At 36.5% G+C, this 23,161-nt stretch overlaps 1 protein-coding gene across 5 annotated transcripts in view; it reads left to right on the plus strand.

Annotated features, from left to right (window-relative positions):
• The first annotated feature begins 727 nt into the window (after positions 1–727).
• LOC131067664 (uncharacterized) overlaps positions 728–23,161 on the plus strand; it is a 97,921-nt gene continuing 75,487 nt past the window's right edge. Inside the window, exons 1-4 of one of the 5 annotated variants that reach the window (XM_058002781.2) lie at positions 728–1,016; positions 1,172–1,322; positions 13,263–15,170; positions 15,328–15,465. In XM_058002781.2, coding sequence (XP_057858764.2) covers positions 13,545–15,170; positions 15,328–15,465 — 1,764 coding nt within the window. In that variant the 5' untranslated portion in view covers positions 728–1,016; positions 1,172–1,322; positions 13,263–13,544. Of the gene's footprint in view, positions 1,021–1,171; positions 1,323–13,262; positions 15,171–15,327; positions 15,466–23,161 lie in introns of all 5 variants that reach the window. The other 4 variants (XM_058002778.2, XM_058002777.2, XM_058002780.2 and 1 more) reach the window with 4 other exon arrangements.

Here is a 23,161-nt window from a genome sequence, read left to right on the forward strand (position 1 = left end):
TGTAACCGACTAGACTGTACATACCGGCTGAATATTTCGGTAAAAGATAACCGACTAGAGTATATAGTATAACTTTAACATAGAACTAATGGCAATTTGATAAGTAGTAACAGTAATCATAGATCTAATCTAGACCTATGAACTCAACCTCTAATACAACACAAATTTTGAGGCCTCCATTGATAAAGAGATCACACTTTCAAGGAAAAAACATAAAATGTTCTAGAATCTTCTAAAAAACAATCATTCTTCAATCACAAAACTAAATATTATATCCCTGTATTTACTTTTCTAGAATGATTGTTTTACTTTATCATATTATGAGTCTCAATTATAATTAATTAATCTAGGTCAATTTGAGCTTACGATTGCATTTTGTTTAATTACATGGTCCCATAGAGATGCTTCAAGAACAAAATTCATGACTTATGTTTCTCATAAAATAAATTTTTATTTACTACGTAATAAATTAGAATGTATTTCAAGTAAATAGAAGTCTCTACCTACAAAAGTCAGGTGTGTTATGACATAAATGAAACAAATTTTTATTACTATAAAATAGATTATAATTCTTTTCAAGTGAATAAGAGTCCCTAATTTTTAATTTTCTAATTTAAGAGAGTAAATTTAGAGTGGGGTTGAAAATTTCTCCATGACCATTGTGAAGAAATTAATAAAACTACCCAATTTCCATAGGTTTATCTAAAACTACAAAACTCATAAGATCATCTGCTTTAAAATACTCGAGGATTTTCGAGAAGCTCCAATGGGATTGCAGCCTTCGTCTAGGTTAACCGTTAGGGAAGGTCTATTTTCCCATACAAATCTATAGTCGTGGATGGCAATTAAACTATTACGAGCAGTTTAGGCAAAATCCTTTATTTCTAACCATCCAAGGACACTCAGCTGCATACTGAACATATTTGGTCTTATTAAAATTTCTTTTCTGCCCTATCTGACTATGTGATTTATCTCGCAATGGCTCTGAAAGCGTACGGATGATCATGATAATGGCCGTAAGTTAGTCCTTAATCCTTGGAACTTTTACTACTTTCTTTCACACACAAAGTATGAGCGCTAGAATTAATGAACGGTTTTCTTACCTGTCTTATGCAATGTTTTCTTTTGGATGGACGTTGAACTGCTTAACTAGGGTTTCATTTATGAGCAGGTTGTGTGTGCCGCCTCAACCGTAAGATTGTTTTGGAAATCTGCAAGAATCGCTAACTGCAGTTTACAAAAGTAGCTGTAGCTTAGTATGCATCTCTCTGCTGTAAATTGCTTGAAGATTTAAGTTGCCCAAGACAAGGTTCACTTCCAAGGTAGTGCTGCAAATTTCTTCCCACTCTCAATTTCTTACATTTTTATTATGCAAAAGTTTTTTCACGTTTTTTTGCCTTTTTCTTTTCACTTCTTTCTGTTGGGGAGATGTTTTCAAAGTTGCAGTGGGTAAATTTATTCTTCTAGGTTTCCTTCATTTACACCAGTGCAAAATTATCTTTCTTGATTATGAGAATGCTATTTACATGTGTCCTTCTGAAAAGCGACCATCCTATGACTAGTGTATGTATTTCCTGAAGTTTGTCAAGCACCCGGAGTATTTTGAACCTTGGTCTCAGTGAAAATACAAATCTGTCATTCACATCTTGGCAGTAGACTCTTCTTTGGGGGCTTGGTTCAAATTTTCAACCAAGCGGTACGCCTGTATTGTTAAAATTTTGTTCTCTGGGTTTCAAGCTTATGTAGAAAATGGAACTTGCTAAAGTATATGGAACGCATTGACTCTTTTTTTTCATCGAAGTTCATTCATATATGCATGTCTATAACTTTAAGCATGCATTGACTTGTTTTCCCATCAATACTCTAAACTACCATGATTCTTTTTTTTTTTTTCGTCAATCATCAAGCTGTTGTAAGGACCAGACATCGTGCTTGCCGAAAAAATTGCAAAAGCCACATGTATCGTGAACACTAATCTGGCTTCAAGACATTGAGAGGGGGTGGGAAGGACAATTGATTGACTCTTGATTGTGAATATTAGAAAGAATATTCTTGGCATGAAATTGTTGTTTTCTCAGATGCTGACTGGCCATGCACTTGTGAAGGAAGCCAATCAAAATTAAGTCTCGTAGAAAAAAAGTTCTTGGTACAAGATTCATTGTTTGCTTTGATGCTGATAGGTCGTGCACTCAGCAAAGAAAAGCCAATTCAGACATGCATTTCAGCAACTTTATCAAGTAAAGTGGCTTTGCAATAGCATGTTCTCAGCTCCCACCGATGGTAGAATACTGAATGAGGATGAGATGAATATGGTTGGGAGAAAATGCCTTGCACCTGATTAAAGAGGCTAAACTTGTGAAAATACACATTTCTAACATACTTCCTTAGGTCATCTCAACAGGATTGGACACTTTTAGATATATAAAAGCGTGAACAGGATTGGACACTTTTAGATATATAAAAGTGTGAACAGGATTGGACAGTTATAAAAGTTTATCTGTTGCATTATGGGATTCTTTTTCTTTCTGCAACTAAGTCTAGTTTGATACCATTTTACTTTTAATGTATACTAGTGATAATTTGAGAGGTGTTTCACTTTTGGGTAATGGGATTTAGCAAAGGAAGATGGCAATCTTGCTTTGGCTTGTTTGTCTCACCAATCTTCAATAGCTGTTCTCCACTGAGTGTGGAATTGGGATGGAGAGGTGAAGGACCATAATCGTTTGGTACCTCCCAATGCTACAGATTTTGAAGTTTATAATTGTGAGATTGATGATTTGCAGGTGGGTCAATTGGTTTTGTTTATTGTGCCCATAGGAATGCAGAACCTTTTCCAGTGTTGCGCCACCTCCTTTTACAGCTGCCTAGAAAAGTGGATGGTCCAACCCCTGTTATGTGTAAAGCTTCAACGCTGTGGCAGGAGCCCCTTGGTTTTGAATGCTTTCGCTAGTGGTAGTGAGGGCACTCTTGATCATTGCTCTTCTCTGAGTTAGCAGAAGGTGTTCAGGGGGGCTGCAACGAATCTAAGGATACAGCCTTGTGGTTCTTTTCAAATGGAGGATTTTGTTGTTCTTCTTGTTTCTCTATCGGGTACAACCTTCTCAACTTGGTGGATGCTTCTTTGGTTTTGTCTCTTTTGGAGAAGTGTGTTTCTGAGTTATTTTTGGAGGCAACTAAATTTTTAGTTGGAAAGTTTGTGGAGAGATTTCTGAACGAGCTTGACTTTTTTTGGTGGATGAAGGCTGCCTGAAATAGAGTTACCTTCCACTTCATCTGATCCAAAGGTTTTTTTTCATCTTCAATTCTGTATGGTTGAAGCAAGGGATTTTGTTTGGAACCGCGGGCTGTGTTTCTTTGTGAGATTTGGATTGTTTTTGAGTCCTTAATTGCCCTTTCTTAATCCAAACAAGGTTATCTTTTTTAAAGTCCCAATTTGACATGGTTCTATGATTTCCCCTTGTTTGCAGATCGATGAAGTTGATCTAGTTGATGTTGGAAATCATTGGCTCCTTTGTAAGTTTGCATTTTGATCAGATGGTTCCATTGGAGGCTTGCGAGTTTGTATCAATGTCTTATGGGTTTGGAGATTGTTTCTAGGTTTTTTGTTCAATCTATACCTTTGGGTGGTATTTTGTATTTTAGTCTCTTTTGGTATGGGGAGGGCCCCAATGGATCCATCCCTTTTGGTTTGATAAAAATAATGATCCAATTTAAAATAGTATTATCATTGCCCAAATAGTATAATGAAATAAAAATAATCTATAGTTATAAATTAATATAAAATAATTTTTAAGTTTTATTTAATTAATTATTCTTAGGATCATAGGGAGGGGAATTGAAACAGGTATGGGAGATGGGGATGGCTACTATTTTTAAAAAGGTTGGAGACAGGTACTTGGAGATGGTAAAAAAGTACAGATAATTTAATTTAGAAGAAAACAATTTTACATTAGATATGCAACTTCTAAGAATGTAAATGTAAGAATTTGTTGAAAATAGCCAAGATCAAGAGCACAATCAATAACACAAAAGAGAGACAAATAGATTTGATAAGAATAAACTGTATTCTAATCAAGATGCAAAATATTGATCAACTGGATCATCAAAAAGTTACATACAATGTAGATGAGCCTGCTTATAAAGGCAAGGCCATATGGATATGTGAGCACACAATCATGACATGTGGCTCAATGAGAAACAAAGGTAGGTAAGGGTAGGTAGGAGTAGGTAGGAGAAATAATAAAATATTCCACATGAGGTGGATCACCCACTGAAGGTGGAATGTAACAACAAGATAAGACCACAAAAAGTGAAATTTCTCCTACATGCATCATCCCAATGTGCACACTTCCTTAAGCATCTCATATCCAAACTACTAGGAAATGCATTACCCTAAGTCAACTTAAGTAAAGTGTAATTATGAGACATGATTTGCACCAACACCCCTCCTTAAGTGCAACTTTAGGGGAATGTAGACTTAAGTCAACAATGCAAGATGGGTCCCGACTACGAGGCCATGTTAGGTACTCGTGTACAAATGTAAATGCAATCAAACCAATGCAATCTCTCACAAATGGAGAAAGAGAGAAAAACCCAGTGGGAACCCCCCCCCAAAAAAAGAGAGATGGAAAGTATACAAAAGAACTCTCAAAGAAGTATGAGAAGGACAAAACCCCATGTGAGGAAAAAGTCCCCCCCATATGAGAGAAGAAGAGAGACCAAGTAGCCCCCCCTCAATGTAGAATTTGCACCAATGGTAGAAGCTCGAAACGGAATGAAGAAACTGCTCCACGATCGTCGAACAACGTTCCTTCCCTTAGGAAGAAACAAAACCAAAGGTGTGTTCATGAAGTCTCCCCAATCATGAAGGGAAGATGTAGGAAAAAACCTTATGATGTGTGGAATCTCTGAAAACTGCTCAAGTGTCCCCATGTCGATGTTGAAAGTTACCCCCTCCAATTCAGGTGTACTGGTTCACACTGCTGAAAAAGGCACTCCAAGATCTAGTGGAGATGAATGTAAAACAAGATCCAAAGACTCACATGTCTCCTCTAAGGATAAAGAGACCTCCTCCAAATGTTGTGCATAAGTATCCACAATCATGTCAACCTCAAAAGAATGATCATGTAGAGAATGAACAAGAGGGTCAGAGTGTTCCCTCGCAACAATCGAAGAAGGATCATCATCATCATAGAGAAGATGAATATCATCAATGATGTCTCCCAAATCTGCAATGTAGGACTCCACAAACAAACCTGCAATGTCTGTCAAGGAGTCATCCCAATGAACTGAAGCTGGAAGACAAGGTATAACCTGTTGCACTGAATCACAAGAAGGTAAAACTGTTGCAATATCTGCATCATCAGGTGCAATAGGTGATGTGATATCAATTGGAGGAGATGAAATGCAAGGCTCAAGGACGGGGTCACATGTGAGAATACCCAAGTTCAAGTACCCAAAATTCTACTCGATATCTGAATCATCACAAGAAGTGTGATCAACATATGAAAAATCAATCTCATCAATAGGACCAAAACGTGAAAAGGAGTACAACTGAGATGCATGATCCACCATCCCAGTTGCAATGATAGCTCTACTTTCCAAGTCTAATGATAACTGAATCTGGTGTGAACTCCGCAGTTTTCCTTGTTGCCCCATGAGTGATTTGATAGATGGAAAGAAGATTGTTTGTCAATTGGGGTACACACAACACATCATTGAAGTAGTTATCCCCAATAGCAATAGATCCTTTCCCAATCACATTCGTATATGTGTTATTGCCCATCAAAATCTGTGACATGTTGCAAGGCTCAAATGAAGAGAACATAGACTGTGAAGGTGCCATATGATGAGAAGCTCCTGAATCTAGAAGCCATCTCCTTGAATCATGACTTGTAGTAGCACAAAGAGCTTGTCCCTTTCCTTTTGATTCAAAAGTGTGATCCTTCCCTTTATCCTTTTCTGTGGAAGAAGAAGCCGATGTAGACATTCTAGAAGGCAAATTGATTTTATTCTTCTCAAGAAGATGTTTCAATTCATCAATATCCTTCTTGTAACAACGTTCATTATGTCCTGACTTCTTGCAATATGCACAGAAAAGATTGTCCTTATACGATTTCCTCTTAGGTGAGGATGTAGAATCATCTTGTTGTGGAGAGGATAATTGGCCTCTATCATGTGGTGGCTTTGACTTAGACTACTTTTGGTTCTTGCCTTTTCCTTGATTGCTTTGATTTCCTTTATTAGCCACCAAAGCTTGTGACTTTGAAGATTTGAGAATCTCCATCTTGGTCAACTGAGATTGCTCAAGTATCAACATCTCCGTGAATGCATCAAATGACGGTGGAGTGTATGAGGCACCTTGAGCCAACCTATGGGTGTGAAAGCTAGAAACAAAGGCTGCATACTCTGATGGAAGCTTGTCCAACAAGTTGTAAACCAATTGAGCATCCTTCTTGTCAATGCCACAATCCTTAAGCTTTGCTCTTAGCTCTTTTGCTTTCGTAACATAATCTTGGATTGTATCAAAATCCTTGGGATCCAATGTTGTGAGTTCACCATCAAGCTTAGAGCCCTTAATCTCATCAACTTGACCATACAATTTCGCATAAATATCCCAAGCCTTTTTAACTGTAGTACATTTCTCAATGTGAAAAATGAGGTCATCTGATACATACTTTCTCAAAGTTCCAAGTGCCATAGAATTTTTCATGAGCCATTCAGCTTGAGCATTAGGATCCAAGTGGTGCTGTTATTGCTCCATTTACATAATGAATGAGTCCTTTTTCTATTAGTTTACTCCATGCTTTAATTTTTCATGATGCATAATTATGTGGAGTTGAAAATGGAAATTTAGGAGAACCCATAGCACCAAAATGAAAAAAACAAGATAGAAAGAGGCAAAATCACACAAGATACCCCCCCAAATTACTCAATCAAGAACCCCCGCCCCCCCAAAATGATGATCTGGCACTTTATACTTAGTGCATGTACAATGGGCCACTTGCGAAGAAGGGCAAAGTGAACTTCTGATTTCAACTTTACAACTGCCTTAAATAGGCTATAAGAGACTCCAAAAAATACTACAAGAGATTCAAGCAAAATACAAGTACCAAATAGGCCAAAAATGACCAAATATTGAAAGTACAATTTATACTCAAAATGGTGAAAATCTGATAGCACCACATGAAAGTAGACGAAAAATTATGCACTTTAAAAAAAAACGGCACCTGAAAAGGAGGTCATATGAGCCCGAACGAAGCCTTTGAAGTTTGGAAAATGAGGATTACTCAGCTAGAAAGGTGAAAATTTGCATTTTCTGAAAAATCTGTGCATCAAATGGAAATCCACTTGCACCATTGTGAAGAGCATAAAATTCTATCCCATATCAAAAAAATTGCACTGAAAAATGATGTCATATGCCCAAGATATCACCATTTGAGGTTCGCCTATCAAACTAAAAAGTTCAATGAGAGGGGGTTGAAGGAAAAATTCTTTCTTACACCAATTTAAGCAGAATTATCACCAATTTTAGTGCTGGGCTAAAACTCCATCTCATTAAAAAGTCCCACCAATTTGATAGGCACATTCAAGGAATTTTTTCTATTAAAAAAATTAAAAACTTTTAGTGGGGAGGGGGGGCCACTATGCTTTACTCCACACTTCCAAAAGAAAAGCTGCATAAATAGTACGTAGGCATTTTAAAAAATCTGAAAATGTGCTGCAAGAAACCTCCAAATTGACAAATGAATGGTCCCCACAAAGCTAATTTCCATTCTACATTGAAAACGTGCCTCTAATCAAGATATGATTACGATCTGGAAAATGGAGGCAACTAATGAAATTAAAGATCCATTTCAAGAAAATGATAGACCAAATGGGTCGATCAAAAGATAAAGGAGCACCAACCTATTAATTGAAAACAATGGGCATACACCGCCAATAGAAGCCAAACCGATAAGAATGAAGTCTTCGACTCTATGATATAGGCAGATGCAATGCAAACTCCTATGACGTAATGATGAAGCAGACCACTGGAACTAGAACCACAGGCTGTCAATAATCAAACCAGCAAATGCCAAGACTAATGGTGGCAGTCGATATAATGGATCATATGAGCCAATTCACAGTATCGAGATGCCAAATGCCAGCTTAAATAGTAGGAAACAAAGCCCACTGAATATGATTTACACCAAGTATGATGGATGTGCCAGGCAAAAATAAAGCAAACTACAATGTGAAGGAGCCCCAACATCAACCAATGGTGAAAGCCACCGATCCAGATGAAAGAAGGTCTCTGTCGGCCAACCATGTATAAATCGCCGGTCTTTAGAAATGATTTGACTCACGTTGGATCTGTCTAGCGAGTCAATGAGATGCTTCCACCAAATACGATAGATTTGCTGCTCCCAAACAATGTGGTGATCAAGATAGATAATCACACGCTGGCCTTTATCCACTATGGATAAAGTACGAAGCACAACCGCCTCTGATTCACAAATGCCGATCTCCACTCTATGTGTAAGCCATAGTGAATAGGATCCTCGACTCCAAAGTTGTAGTGAACTTGCCAAAAACAATAAGGCATTGAGACAAAGAGGTAGATAATGAATATGATTGGTCAAGATGGATCATAAATTGGCCTCCAAACAATGATTTGGGCTCTTGCCAGACAATATAAATTATATCTCAAACAAAAATATTCTTCCAGAATAATTGAATAGCCCAGATTTGAAAAAAATGCAGAAAGAAAATAATGACAAAATAAATTCTGCAAGATGCTGCTGGGGAGGGGGCCTAATGTCCCTAGGACTAATTTTTTTTTGCTACAAAAACAATTTTACCCGATCGTAAGCGTATTTGTAGTCAAAATTCATGGAAACGGCCTCTCGGACTCACTGGTGAGGTCGAAAATGTCGTAGGATGCCCCCAAAACGTGCAGCTCCCCAGATCCAAAAAAAAAGAATGCTCCAAAATCTCTCAACAAAGACTACTCAATGAAGCCCCAATGGCTCTGATACCATGTAAGAATTTGTTGAAAATAGCCAAGATCAAGAGCACATTGAATAGCACAAAAGAGAGACAAATAGATTTGATAAGAATAAACTGTATGCCAATCAAGATGCAAAATACTGATCAATTGGATCATCAAAAATTACATACAATGTAGATGAGCCTGCTTATAAAGGCAAGGCCATATGGATATGTGAGCACACAATCATGACATGTGGCTCAATGAGAAACAAGGGTAGGTAAGAGTAGGTAGGAGAAATAATAAAATATTCCATGAGGTGGATCACCCACCAAAGGTGGAATGTAACAAGAAGATAAGACCACAAAAGGTGGAATTTCTCCTACATGCATCATCCCTATGTGCACACTTCCCTAAGTGTCTCATATCCAAATTGCTATGAAATGCATCACCCTTAAGTCAACTTAAGTAAAGTGTAATTATGAGACATAATTTACACCAACAGTAAAATACTAAAATGCTTAAGAATTCCAAACTTTGATATTCTAAATATTGAAATATTATTGCAACAAAAGCAAAAATAACTATATTGATATTTAGTTTAGCGGCTGGATATAAAAAACAAAATTTTAAACCATACTTGGAGATGGCAGACAGAGGCAGTGGAATGCTATTAGTTTAAATACATGGTATGAGGGTTTTTGGAGACGTCTATTTTTCCAATCAATTTATAAAACTTGTTGATGTAATAGCATCGGTTGGGATTCTTTTGAGCAGACAACTAAATTGTCTAATTGGCCTAATCGGCCTAAGACAATTTAGTTTCACCAATTTGCTTACATTATGTTGAATCGAACTTGTTATAAAATAATAATTAAAACGTACTTGTAATAAACCGATTAAGATGTGAATCGGTTCTATTATAAAACGTGTTAACATAACAAATTTATAATTATTTTCAATAAGACGTGTTGATTGGAGCATAATTGATCTGTGTGAAGAGACGTGATATTTTATGTGAGGACTCTTGGAGAAAGTTGTGCTGGTTGAAGGGACTTATTATCGGGTATATATGATTTGTCTCTCCCTCCAGCGAACCAACTTCATCCATCAGCAGTTCGGATTCTATAAGCAGATCAAATAACATATCTACTCCAGCAGATTGGGCATCATCATCTACATCAGACCAAATCAATACAATCATTATTGGATCGAGCAGATCGATGATCTTGTTAGAAGATCCAGCAGTTCGTATGGTGTCTTCCATACCTTGCATTGGCATCTACAGTTCGTGCTTTATCTTGTGCAAGCAAATTTGCTTCATCTCCAGCCCATACATTCTCAGTTCGTGTGAAATCAATCCGCCTCCATCTGCAGTTCTAATATTGTGTATATCATCAGTTGTTTGGGCATCATCATTTTGAGTTTGTGCATTGTATTTAATTCATCTAAAGGAGCAGATCGATCACATATCATTGTGTAGAGATCAATTACACATTGCGTGCTCCTCGGGGTAGACAATAGCAGTATATTGTCTATGGTTGGGCGGGCAACCATGATCTGAATCACTGCCCGTGGTTAATCGAGCACACTCTATGATTACTGTGCATGGTCATCTTCTTGTGATCCTAGTATTGCAAGAAAATCAACATAACTCGATGCATGTGCACATCTTAAGCCTTACCATTGTTTCTCTTTCTACTACCTCTTTGGGTAAGAAAATTTTCAGCTACAAAAACCCTGGTAAATTTTTGTGCATAAAGGAGAAAGTTACAAGCCTATAAATGTATTTCTTTAAATCTTTTAGCTTTTCTAAATCAGATGTTGGCACTTTAGGAAAACCCAATGTAATCATGATATATCTAAGAAACCTGTATAGGAATTTTATCAATATTTAAGGTATGCTTCTAGGAGACATATAGAGATGCAAAGTAACTTCATCTGAAGTTTTCTAGTGTCTGAGGATGTCCCCATATGGTTTTCAAAGGTAGGGACACATTTCCGATATAGGAGGCAAATGCCAAGGGTCAAGGTTCATGTCTCTTAGTAAGTATGGCTAGGATATTTAACTATTTATTGATACATTATAATTAATATTCAGAAAAATATCTTCATCTGTATGTAAATCAAATACTCATATTTCAAAAGGGTTTTAGAAATTAAGAATACTAATATGCAAATATTGATCAATTGATACCTTTATGTGGTGCTCCTTTTTCAGCAAGTAGACATCAGTATGTGTAATTGCAAATTGGCTCAAATGTGAACACAAACCTTCATAGTTTAAATCCTTTAATGCAGGGATCTTCAGATAGGAATGAACTTACTTATTTTTTTCCTCTTCCATACATGTTTTTAGTCAATTATCTGGTCTCTGATTAAGATTTCATTCCAAAAAACTTACAGCAATGCTAAGAGAGAGCTTGGGAAACAGCAGAATATCGCTTGGAAGGCCCTTTTCTCCCGATGATGTCATTCTGTAGGTCTGTAACAAAGGGAAAATGGACTCCATGTGCTTTCAAACTTTCAATAACGAATATGAGAGTTTGAACTGCCACAAATAGATTTGCATGATGTAGAGCATCAAATATAGATTGGATAGATTGTCCATCGGAAAGGGAAGAAAAACCCCAAATAATAAAAATGAATTTTATATGATTTCGTTCTACGGTTTTCACCAGCTTTTAGAGCATTTGACTAGATTTGAAAAAAATTAACCTGTATAAATTTTATCAGTGATTTTCAACTGATTTTAAATCTGCTACTTCTCATTGCTTCTTATATCTGCTTATGAGTTCAATTTATATGATTAACTTTTATGATGCGACTTGCATCTCAACTCTTTAGCCGATGGCATGCCTGCGTCGTAGCCTTGGAGTTTTACAATCTTTAGTCCCACTTTTAGTGTGTCCAGTCTAAGATATAACTGCTTGATGCAAATTTCAATCCTATAATGCATGGACAAATTTTAAACAAACAAATTTGGATTATACTTTCAATCCTATTGGGACACATCATTCATGCAAACTTTGAGGTATGATTTTGTAGCTTGCATGTGGAATTGATAACATAAAGATAATAGTCTGCACCGACAAGGGATGAGATATGTGTTAGTTCAATCCAACCTTGGATATGCCTTTTATTGGTTTTGTTGACCAATGACAGACTAAGTCTGCCTTGATTATTAGATTTGTGGGTGTATTTATGGATTGCTTATGTCAAATTCCTCGAGCCTGTCTCTGCTATGGCCTATTATCATTTCTCCTCTTGATTGATGAGATTTTCTTAGAATACCTTCTTGCCTCATGGGTTTCTTAACTGGGTATGAATCCAATTCCTGATGACCAACTTTTGTCATCATTGATATAATTTGTCTTTTTAAGGTTTATGTAGCTGTAATTTAATCCTATATGAGAAGAATTTTAATCTTTTTGATTACAACATCATTTTTCTTCAGGATGACAATGCTTACATTGTTTGTGATTCACATTATGACAGATTTAAGGTTAGCTAAATCCAGAATATGGTATGCCATGATATTATAGAACCTATTGTATTTCTATGCTTTGCTTTGTATCGGATGGGTGAAATTGTTCACCCTAGATGCAGTAATGTAAACTTGGAGTTGGGAACTGTAGGATTGCTGGAAATGAAATCTTTCCTTCTCAGATATGAGATCCAAATGGGCCTAAATTTATTTATCATAAAACTTGTGAAGATTTGATGTTTGTTAAATGCATTTATTTTCGGTCACATTGTTTCCTTTTACAGGCTTTTGTTGCCAATTTTTAAAATGTTGCTTAGGAGCCTGTAATCATGTTGCTACTTTTTGACTAAGGCCACTACAGTGGAGGCCTTTATCAATAGGATAATCTCACGATGAATAACTTGGATGCACAACAAGACTAATACTATACTTCCAAGTTTCTAGTAAAAGATGGCTTGCTTTCTACTTTACTGCAATAGACCTTAGAGTAGGGTTTAATACTTTGATCCAATGATATAGATTCTTATTTCTCACCAGGTCTAGTTGGTAGCAGGCTTAACAGAGAACTCCACCTTCTTTTGGTGATTTTCTGGGAAACTCTTGAAAATGTTCTTTATGCTGTCTTTCTAGATTCAGGAATGCTCTACAATACCATGAAGATATTTTGTGCACAAATGGGTCTTAAATTGAGCACGAAATTTCATTTATTTTGAATGGACATAATTATTCTATTGTTATCTTGAAGTGGTCATTTGATCGGTGGGTTATTTGATTTTGAATTTTCTTTGTGGGGTACTGTTGCAGGTTAAAATTCTGGGACAGACTTAATGCAAACATTAGAAGATTACCAAAAGTGCATTCATGATTTTGAAATATCAGTAACTGTGTACATTTCTTCAAATACATGGATGAGATATTGATTTTTTTTTCAAGTTCTCAAGGCTGAACGAAATACTTCTTTATTAACAAAGTTGAATTCTCTCTATCTTATCCATTAAGATTTGGGAAAAGTTAATTTTAATTCAATTCATATGGAGAGTCTATCCTCATCTTTTTGAACAGTCTCAGTTAACAGCCAAGGTTAGGATGGCTGATCTAAAAAGAGCTGGAAGCCAATATGGCTCACAAAATGCAGATGCTACAAGCCCTAGTTTTGAAGGTACAGCAGCAAGGACACGGCCTTGCAGTGTGGAGGATATCATCTTGAAAAGGTATAGTAAAAAACTCATGAAGGATGCTAAGGAAGGTAACAGTAGCACTAAGATCAAGAGTGAGTTAGTAAAGCCTGATATAGAAAATATTGCTCCACAATCCAAAGATGGTGCAGGTGAAATGCATGCAATAGGTTCTGTTCCAGGATCTATTTCCCGTGTAAAAAAGAATTCCGGGGACGAGTTGCCTTCTATAAAGGATACTTCAAGCAGGAGGGAAGAAAAACACAATATGAAGGACACTGGATCCCGCAAAAGATCAGAAAAAGATGATTCAAGAGTAACATCCAAAATTAAACTGCATAAGGATGAGGACAACTCTAAAGCCTTTGGTGATAGCTTTAAGGAAGGTGGCAAAGAGGAAAGAAGTGAAAAAAGAAGCCACTATAAGAGTAAAGGTTATGATGAACGTAAGGACAGTGATTATCACAGAGAAGATAAAAAGGAGCCCATGAAGGGTAAGAAAGAGAGAATTAAAGATAAAGGTCTGGATAAGTCTAAAAGGGAGGAAAGAGGATCTCAGCAGAAGTATGAAGATCAAAGAGATGACAAAAGAAAAATTGATAAGGATAGAGTTAGAAGAAGGGAGAGCAAACGGAAACACGAGGATGATCAAGATGAAAAGATAAAGATGGAAAATGATAAAGGTGACAAAAAGAAGAATGATGCTAAATTTCATCTAACCGATAAAGTTGAGAAAAGGCAAGATAGTGATTATTCAGAAAGGAAAGAAAGGTGGAAGGAGTCATCACACCCATCATGGCACAAAGAAACTAAAAGCAAACGCAGGAAAAGATCTCTCAGTCCTGACCATAAGAAGGCCAAGGAGAGGGGGAGATCACCTTCCTCTTCACCAAGATCACACAAGCGACATTCATCTTATTATGGTAAGGATCACGACCAGGACCATTCTTCACATCATATCTCCGTGGAGAAATCAGAAAGAGATAGAATGGATTCAGAAAAAATTGAAAATGATAATAATGGAGCATCTGCTGAACAGGGTAGTCACTATCGTCGGTATGGTGGAGGTACAAGTGGGCTTGGTGGATACTCCCCAAGGAGGAGGAGGTCAGAGACTGCTGTAAAGACACCTTCTCCTCCTGTTCATTTACCAGAGAGGAAACCTGGATGGGATCTGACACCTGGTGGCATGGATAGTAACATGGTAGCTGCCATGGTTGCTGCTTATCAAGCTTCTACACAGCAAATGGCTGCATCCTCAATTACATCCACATTAGCTACTGTTTCCTTGAGTACATCAAATCTGCAAAATCCTAATGTGTCTGCATCTCAGTTTGTCCCATCTGTCTCTCAGCAAGTAGATTCGGTGATGGATGCTGTTGAACTCACACAATCAACAAGGCCATCAAGAAGAATTGTTGTGAATAATCTGCCTTCCTCAGTGTCTGAAGGAGAGTTTATGGAGTTCCTCAATTCTGCATTGCTGTCAAAAAGTGCCAACCACCTTCCAGGAACTAAGCCTTGTATTAGCTGTGTTGTAAGTTATTTGTTCATATATTAATATTCTAATTGTGTTAAAATTCAGTCCCATGGTCTTGTTTCTAGATCATATTTGTAGGTTTTTGTTCTTACTGATGCATGAAACTATATGGCAGTAATTGCATTTTTTGAATTTTCATTGCATCTGTCTGCAGGTAAATGGAGATAAAAATCAAGCCTATGTAGAGTTTCTCACCCCAGAAGATGCAACTGCAACACTTTTGTTAGATGGCATAACATTGAATGGAAACAATCTGAAAATCAAACGACCCAAAGATTATGCTGAACCAGCAGTAAGATTGCCGATTGAGTGTATTGTATTTTAATTGCATTTGGTTTTGTTCTTGTTGTTTTTTGAATTGTTTCTCTCTTCTTGTATAAAAACATATTCATTATTCTTGTTTATCCTGGCCAGTTACAGGGCATAGAGAAATCCATTTGTATTGTTGAATGTTTTCTGTGGAACCGTTTCAATACCCAGACCCCAACCTACCCAGCTTTTGGGGATCTTAAGTTAGTTTTGTCCAAAAATGTATTCAGGATATTGGCAGTATCCATGAATTAAATACCGTGGCCCTGTGGGTATACCTATCTCTCTTACCATGTTTTTCTTGGTGACATGTTTTGTGTAAGTGCATTTTTAGCAAGTTTGACCTTCTTGTAAAGGTCAGTGCATTGATCATGTGTAAAGGCATCTCCATCCATAAAATGTGTTCTAATCTCAAAACCATAATTTTTGTATCAGCAGTTGGTCTTTTCTTCAATTTAGGATGTGGTTTGGGCTTTAGCCTAAGTTACAGGTTCAGGTTTGTGTATACCTATGGCAATTTTTTTTTGGGTTTGAGTACATACTCTGGGTATGTCAGTGCCAGGAACATAAAAGTATAATAAATGTATACATATTTTACCCCTAAACCAACAATAAAGTTTAAATAGCCACCTAACATTCATATAATAAACAAAAGAACAATAAAAGTTTTATAAGATCACATGGACTTCGATATTAAAATTAATCCTCTTTGCGTGGACACTTAGAAATCAGTAAAAAGTAAAACATGTTTGATGGTGCTTGTGAAGAAAACTGTGGTGGTGATCAAATTATTGGGACATGTTTGCTCTCAAACCATGGGTCTTTCTTAAGACTAGCACTTGCCTAAAATGCTGGAAGTCAATAAATGAATAAGAGCAGCAAATGCAAAGAGTAATCCATCTCCTTCTGGATGCTTTTATGTTAACTGCTAGAGGCTTCTGTTTCCACAGCTGCAGTCGCTATGTTGGAGTAACCGCCTTACCATTCACAGAACTTGCAGGTGGCATGATCGGGATCTATTATTATTTGCTTCACCATGATTTACTGGCAAATATATTAGTGCCACCACTGTAATCACAAGCTGTTCTTCTGAAGGAGATACTGAGTTCTTTAGCAGGGCTAACATCATCCACATCATGAGGCATCGGTTGATGGTTTTGAGGGGCATTTGTATTTCCAGTGAAGACAGAAGGATGCGTGGTGGAAAGAATTGGGTGCTGGCAGACATCCTTGCTAAAAAAATAAAAATTAAGGTGTCTTTTTCAGACGGGTTTTGTCTGAGTCCTGCTAAATCGACCTCTATTTGCCTACCCTGTGGTGGCCTTGGCCAAATCCGACTCCATTTAGCAGAGCCATCAACAGTCTTTTAGGGAATCTGTCCTGGGACCTGGACCTGGATCTGAAGGTTTTCAATGATGAGCTCGTAACAGAGCCAATATGGTGATGGATACATGGATTCTCTAGATGACTCCTAAATTCTTGAGTCTCAGTTTTTTTCCTCTAACAGATTGGGCATTTATTCTAAGCGATTGCTCTCATCCATCTTCTGTTATTTTCATAACTGTTTGTTTGGGAACATACAACTGTGGAGTTTACAATGAGATCAATCAAATTCAGAATATGAACCCCAAAGCGTCAACATCACAATCTACAACATCCCAGTAGATCTTTCCAGCTAGCCTCTTTGGTTCCCTCCATATTTGCTACTATGAATCTTATCAATTTGGTTGGTAATAATTGTGTATTTAATGTTGTCCTTTTTGATGTATGCTCCTAGTCCTTATGGCTATGTCCTCATTGTCGAAAAGTAGCTCGTCATCATTTGTGATCCATTTTGAATTTGGATTGATGTCGTCAAGGTCAATTAGTTGATTGTCTATGATGCTTCTTGGTATAATTAAATTGAATGCATAGATTTGTGAGGTACATGGAATAAATTCTAGAACTGCATATTGCAACTAAATAATAATTAGAATTGCAAGGTTTTCTAACCTTAAATTTTCTTTAGTTGAAGGCCAAGGTTGTGGTGAACAAACACCAAATCATTTTGTCATTGCTAAGTCAAATGGTTGCATTTCTTCAAATGTAAATGTTCAAACACACTCCAAGAACTCTCACCAATTGGGGATGAAATGAATGACTAGCTCAAAATGGGCATTGTCATCCATTATAACTTTAGTACATACTCAAAATTAAGGGAAATCCTGTTCTAACCTTAAAAACTATAAAAAAAAGGTTTAGGGTTAGGGTCAATACATGCAAGAAATTTAAAAATTCTCAACCTAGATCCTTAAAAAATGTGTAAGGTTTATGATATTTTGAAAATTAAAAAAATCCTTTACCCCCCAACCTTAGAATCCAAAACAATGAGGTCTAGGGTTAAGGTTAAGGCAATACTACAATAAATTTTTTGTAACAGCTAACCCTAAACTAAAAAAATAGTCTGGTCATTACTGTTAGTATAGAATTAAAATAAAAAAAATCTAACCCTATCCTAAAATAATAATGATCTAGGGTTCCCGCCTATTGGGTTTAATTTTTAAAGTTTACAATTTAATTAATGAAAACTTAAAATTTAAAAACAAAACCTAAAAGCCAAACATTGAATGTAAATGGAAACGTGAAAAGTTGAAACACTAACCTGAAATTGAACTTAAATAATTAAACTCAATTTTTAAACAAGACCTTAGTGTCTAAATATTTGGGTTTTACATTATATATTTAATGTTAAAAACCCTAATGTTTAGGGGTTAATGTTAAAAAGCTTCACCTTTAGGGTTTATAACTTTAAAATAATAAAATGAAAAGAAAAAAAGGGCCATACCTGGATTGAGTGGATACAAATTGCCAAGCCCTTGGAGAGCCTAATTGATTGGATTAGATCCAACATGATTATTTTGTATTGTCAGGCTCTCGGTTTGCATTCATGTTTACCAAAATTTTTTTTTTTGTAAAAAATAAGGCTTTAAAATAAAAAGAAAAAACATAAAAAGATTATTTGTTTTTTTTCGGCATAAAAAAGTGATTAATTTTTTCCTTTCAAAATTATGCTAGATTTTTTAAAACAACTTTGCAATCTGAGCAGCCCTTGATTGCCTTACTTTGGAGCTGCGATTTATCATGATTTTTTTCTTTTTTTGCTTCATTGATTAAATATAGTCATAAATTCAAAGTTGTTGGAGTACTCACCTTTTGCCGAGTTTGCTGACTTAGTATTTTTTCATTATTTGCCTAGTCATTGAGTTCGAGTCAAAATTGGCTTTGGCAAGTTTTGTTGAGTAGTGAGTTATAAAACTTTGGATGTCTAAACATGATGGATCATGCACAAAGAAAGGGTATCATCATTTAATGTCTTTTGTGCATCTATCATGAGTAAAGATATAGAAGGATTTGTATGATGTAGATCAACTTTGAGATCCAAATACAAGATGAAAAGATTCGAAAGAATCAGATTTAAAACTGGCAATTGCAGGAAGGTAAAATCTTAGAGCAAAGCACTAGGTGGGTTTGCAATGTCAAGGTTCACCATAATGTGGAGAGATAAATATGCCTTACAATAAACTAATATAGAATAGCAAATAGCAATTAGCCTTAATTAAAGAGTTGAGATTATAATGAAATTGGAAATGGTACTAGAGTAGTTTAGTTTAGTTTTGTCACTTTTGGGTAGTTTATAGTTGATTTTTCTATATAAACTGTCATTGATGATCAAAATTTAACTTTTGAAGTTAAACTAACAATATTTGAGGCCAAGCTGTTATGAGTTTGCCTAGAAGGTTTGCTACTCCTGGATGGGGCTGTGCCTGTGGCCTAGTTCCCTTTGTATAGTTTAGTCTTGGTGGTGTAGTTGTGTCTTCTACTCTCCTAGTTTTTCTAATTGTGTGCTTGTGTATTTGTAGATGAGTGGTGTTGAGAAGCACTTTGGGGAGACTGCTAATGGTAGAGGGAATGCTCGAAACTTCTTTGATAACTAGTCAATCCTCATTGATGATGAACAAGTTTAGTTCAATGAGATTGATCTATTGATGGTGAACTTATGACTTGGGGCTCGTCTTTAAATACAAGAGCCTTGGTGCTCAGTACAAAGTATTTGGCCTACAAGCCAATAGGAAGCTGTCGAATTATTTGAAAGAGTTGTCTTGGGAAAGTGGGAAAAGAGGTTTCGTTTAGGAGGTAGGGGTGGTCATGTCCAAGGTATTGATGCATGCTCGTGGTTGAGCCCAAGCATATGATTGGTGGCAACATAATTGTTCCAAACAATTTGGGATTGAGAAAGATAGATAGGTTGATAGGTTTAAAATTTGAGTTAACTTATGCACAAAATAAGACAAATGAGCTTTAGAACATTGCATTTTTGTTAGGACCAAAAGTGAGTGTAGAAGAGTAAGGTTTGCAATTTTCTCCTCTATGAAAACATAAAAAGCATCTTTTTTTGTAAATGTTAACACAATATATAACAGATTTTGCAATTGAATTGTATTCTTCTCTTGAGACAGCAACATCTTGATTCTAATAATCTCCTTAATTATATCATCAACTCTATAATTTTCTCACCAATAGCTCAAAAACATGTGACCCTTACAACTGGATATATCTGAATTTGAGTTGAACTCAATCACTTGGCAAAAACTCAACAACCTGAAAAAAATCTACTAGGCCCTTTTATGTAGTTTGTGGAGGAATGCGACAAAAGATGAATATTGGAATGCACATATACAAGCTCATTTGCTTTGTTGGCTGCTGAACTATTTCATTTCACAGAATGGATGAATCCATGTGTACTCCAATTCCTCTGAGATGCAAAAGAACTTGAAACCTGTAAAAAAAGATTATATTATAAGTTACAAAGACACAAATAATCAAATAAAAATTAAAATAAGAAATACTTTAAATTAGAATACAATCCATATAATGTTAAACTTGTGACAAAAGTTTGATAGCCAGCCTTTGCAAATGTCTAGTCGTGGCACCATGGAAGTTCCATCACATTATAGGGTCCATTTCTTTTTTATGTGCCATTCTATCAACATCTGCATAACCATTAGAGAATGCAAGCGACCCAAACTCATCTGGAATCTTGATAGCAACTCTAGGATCTATAAACATTCCATCAACAACTTCAACATTCATATTTTGTGCTGTTCTATTTGGCATTGCCAACATGTTAGCATGGTAGTATTTGGGGTTCAAAGCATATGCAAAAAGTTGCAAAGGAGTTGGCATTTTATCCCTTTTTTTTTACCTCATATATTTTCCTATTTAATAATTCAAAAGGCTCTTGCCCTTTTGGATATCTTGCTTCCATGACCAACCTTGCTTCTTTGCATGCTTTTGCATTATCTGTGATCATTTGAACAACTCTTTTTGTCCCCACTGACTCAATTGCTTCAATTAGAATGTTGGAAATAAATTGGGTATCTTTCCTTCAGCCTTGCATTCCACTGCTTTTAAAAACATTGCTCCCTTTGGACTCATTGCAACCACATTGATTAGTGTCCTATTTGTAGCATCCTTCCATCCATCACAACTGATAGAAACTCCTAAGGTTTTCTTTGCATTTCGAATCATCTGCAACTGTCTATCAATAATATCTTTTTCTTTAGCCAAAAGGGTCGTACGAACCTTCTCGTACCCTGAACTTTTGTATCCTTTTGGGGCTTCATTAATTGACTTAACTATCTCTTGCCAATATGGAGAGCAAATCACATTAAATGAAATTCCATTCGCATATACACAACGTGCAATATTTTGATTTGTATTCTCTCGACTTTGCAAGTTAAATGCCTTTTCAAGAGGTCCAAAATTGCTCCTTTTGTGACTAGTGGATGTTCCTTAAGTTGGATGCAAAGGGGGTCTATTTAGACTTAGAGTTGACCTTTGATTTGATGTTTGGACCTGATTATCAACTTCATCCTCTTCTTTTTTGATATTTTGCAATCTTCTCAGCTAATAATCCCTTCCTTGGACAATCACCAACACCTAGACCAGGGCATACTTCACATCTTGTACCTTATATGTGGCAAAGGTGCTTATGAACCCTAGTATAGGAACCTTTACAATCACGTAAAGACTCATGACACCTCCATTTATAATCTCCACCACCTTGAATTTTTTCAAGGATGGTGACATTTCTACAATGAAGATTTAGCATTTGGTTTGATCCACTTTTTGTTTTCGGATGATGATGATGATGATGCCATGATTATATATATATAGTTTATTAAACACAAATTATAATTTAAAAATTGATTTAAGAATGTAACTCAAATAATTTATAATTTATGCTTAATATTTACCTTTTCAAAATTAATTTTACACAACATATAATCTAAAAATCTATAATAATATAAATATATACACAACAAATTTTAAATTTATTATTAATTTAAAATAACTTAAATATATCTCCCTCGTCAGTGGGGCTTGGAAGGTTGATCTTCCTGTCAATTTGAGAATTGGCGTTCAATGGATTGCCCCCAAACCTGGATGGGTAAAAGTCAATTTTGATGGTGCATCATTGGGCAATCTAGGCCCAAGTGGCGTTGGATGTGTGGCCAGAGATCACGAAGGATGAATATCAGGGGAAAGATCGAAATCACTTGGGGTGGCCACCAACAACTTGGCGGAATTTTGCGCGACTTTGCTTGGTCTAGAGTTGGGAGCAAAATTAAAAGCAGAAAAATTGCACCTAGAGGGTGATTCCTTAATCACAATCAATGCTATTTGGCAAAATACTACCCCAAATTGGAAGCTCAATAGATGGTTGGTGCCAATCAAAACATTGATAGAGAGGTTCTCGGACTTTAAAGTCACACACGCGTATAGAGAAGGGAACACTTTAGTAGATGAAATTTCCAAACACACGGCTATGAGAACTCATGGGGTCGTGACGGGGGAGGATTAATAATTTTGGAGAATCTATCAAGGATGGGGTGGTGACGATGTGTGCAATCATGAGGAGTGCATTCATAGCCTCAATTCGGATATTGGGAATGTGTGTAAGATGACATGCGCGATGGGTGCTAATTGAATTGATGTGGCATTATATTTCCAACATTTTTATGCTATGAATACTGGGAGAAGTGTGCGGGACAAATGTGATACAAACCTCATTGATTGTGTGGTGAGTGGGTAAGATCGCAAGGACAATGGTATGATTAATGCGCAAGACAATGAGATATTATGATATGGACACATGGCAGCTGGCTATAAAAGGAGTGGGGTGGTGGCTTATGTGTCATATTGTTGTTTCAACTACTAAGAGCATAAGGAAGGAGCTTTGGACACACCAATATTGTCAGAGTCCACCAAGTGGCAAATGTCTTTCTTAGGGGAGGTCATTGAAAAAGACTAATGGCCATACTTACCACAAGCCATCCCCTGGTTATTCACGTGGTCATGGCCATTCTTGGGAAGGAATTCCTCATGGCTTACCATTGGTATAGGGTGAACATAGATGTGTCTGCCATGATTGTGGGCGAGACGAAGACTGGTGCTAAGGCATTATGTCAGAAGGTGATAAAGCATATCTTTTTGGGTGAAATTGATGCTATCCTTGACAACGTGGATGAAAATCTATGCACCTGTTGCCTTGGAACTACTATATGCAGCGAGGTGATGGCGGTGTGGTGAGGAAGTTTACCCTTATCCAAACTTTGGAACTGGATGTCCTGGAAGGG

Source organism: Cryptomeria japonica, chromosome 11 (genome assembly GCF_030272615.1).
Source record: "Cryptomeria japonica chromosome 11, Sugi_1.0, whole genome shotgun sequence".
Taxonomy (NCBI): domain Eukaryota; kingdom Viridiplantae; phylum Streptophyta; class Pinopsida; order Cupressales; family Cupressaceae; genus Cryptomeria; species Cryptomeria japonica.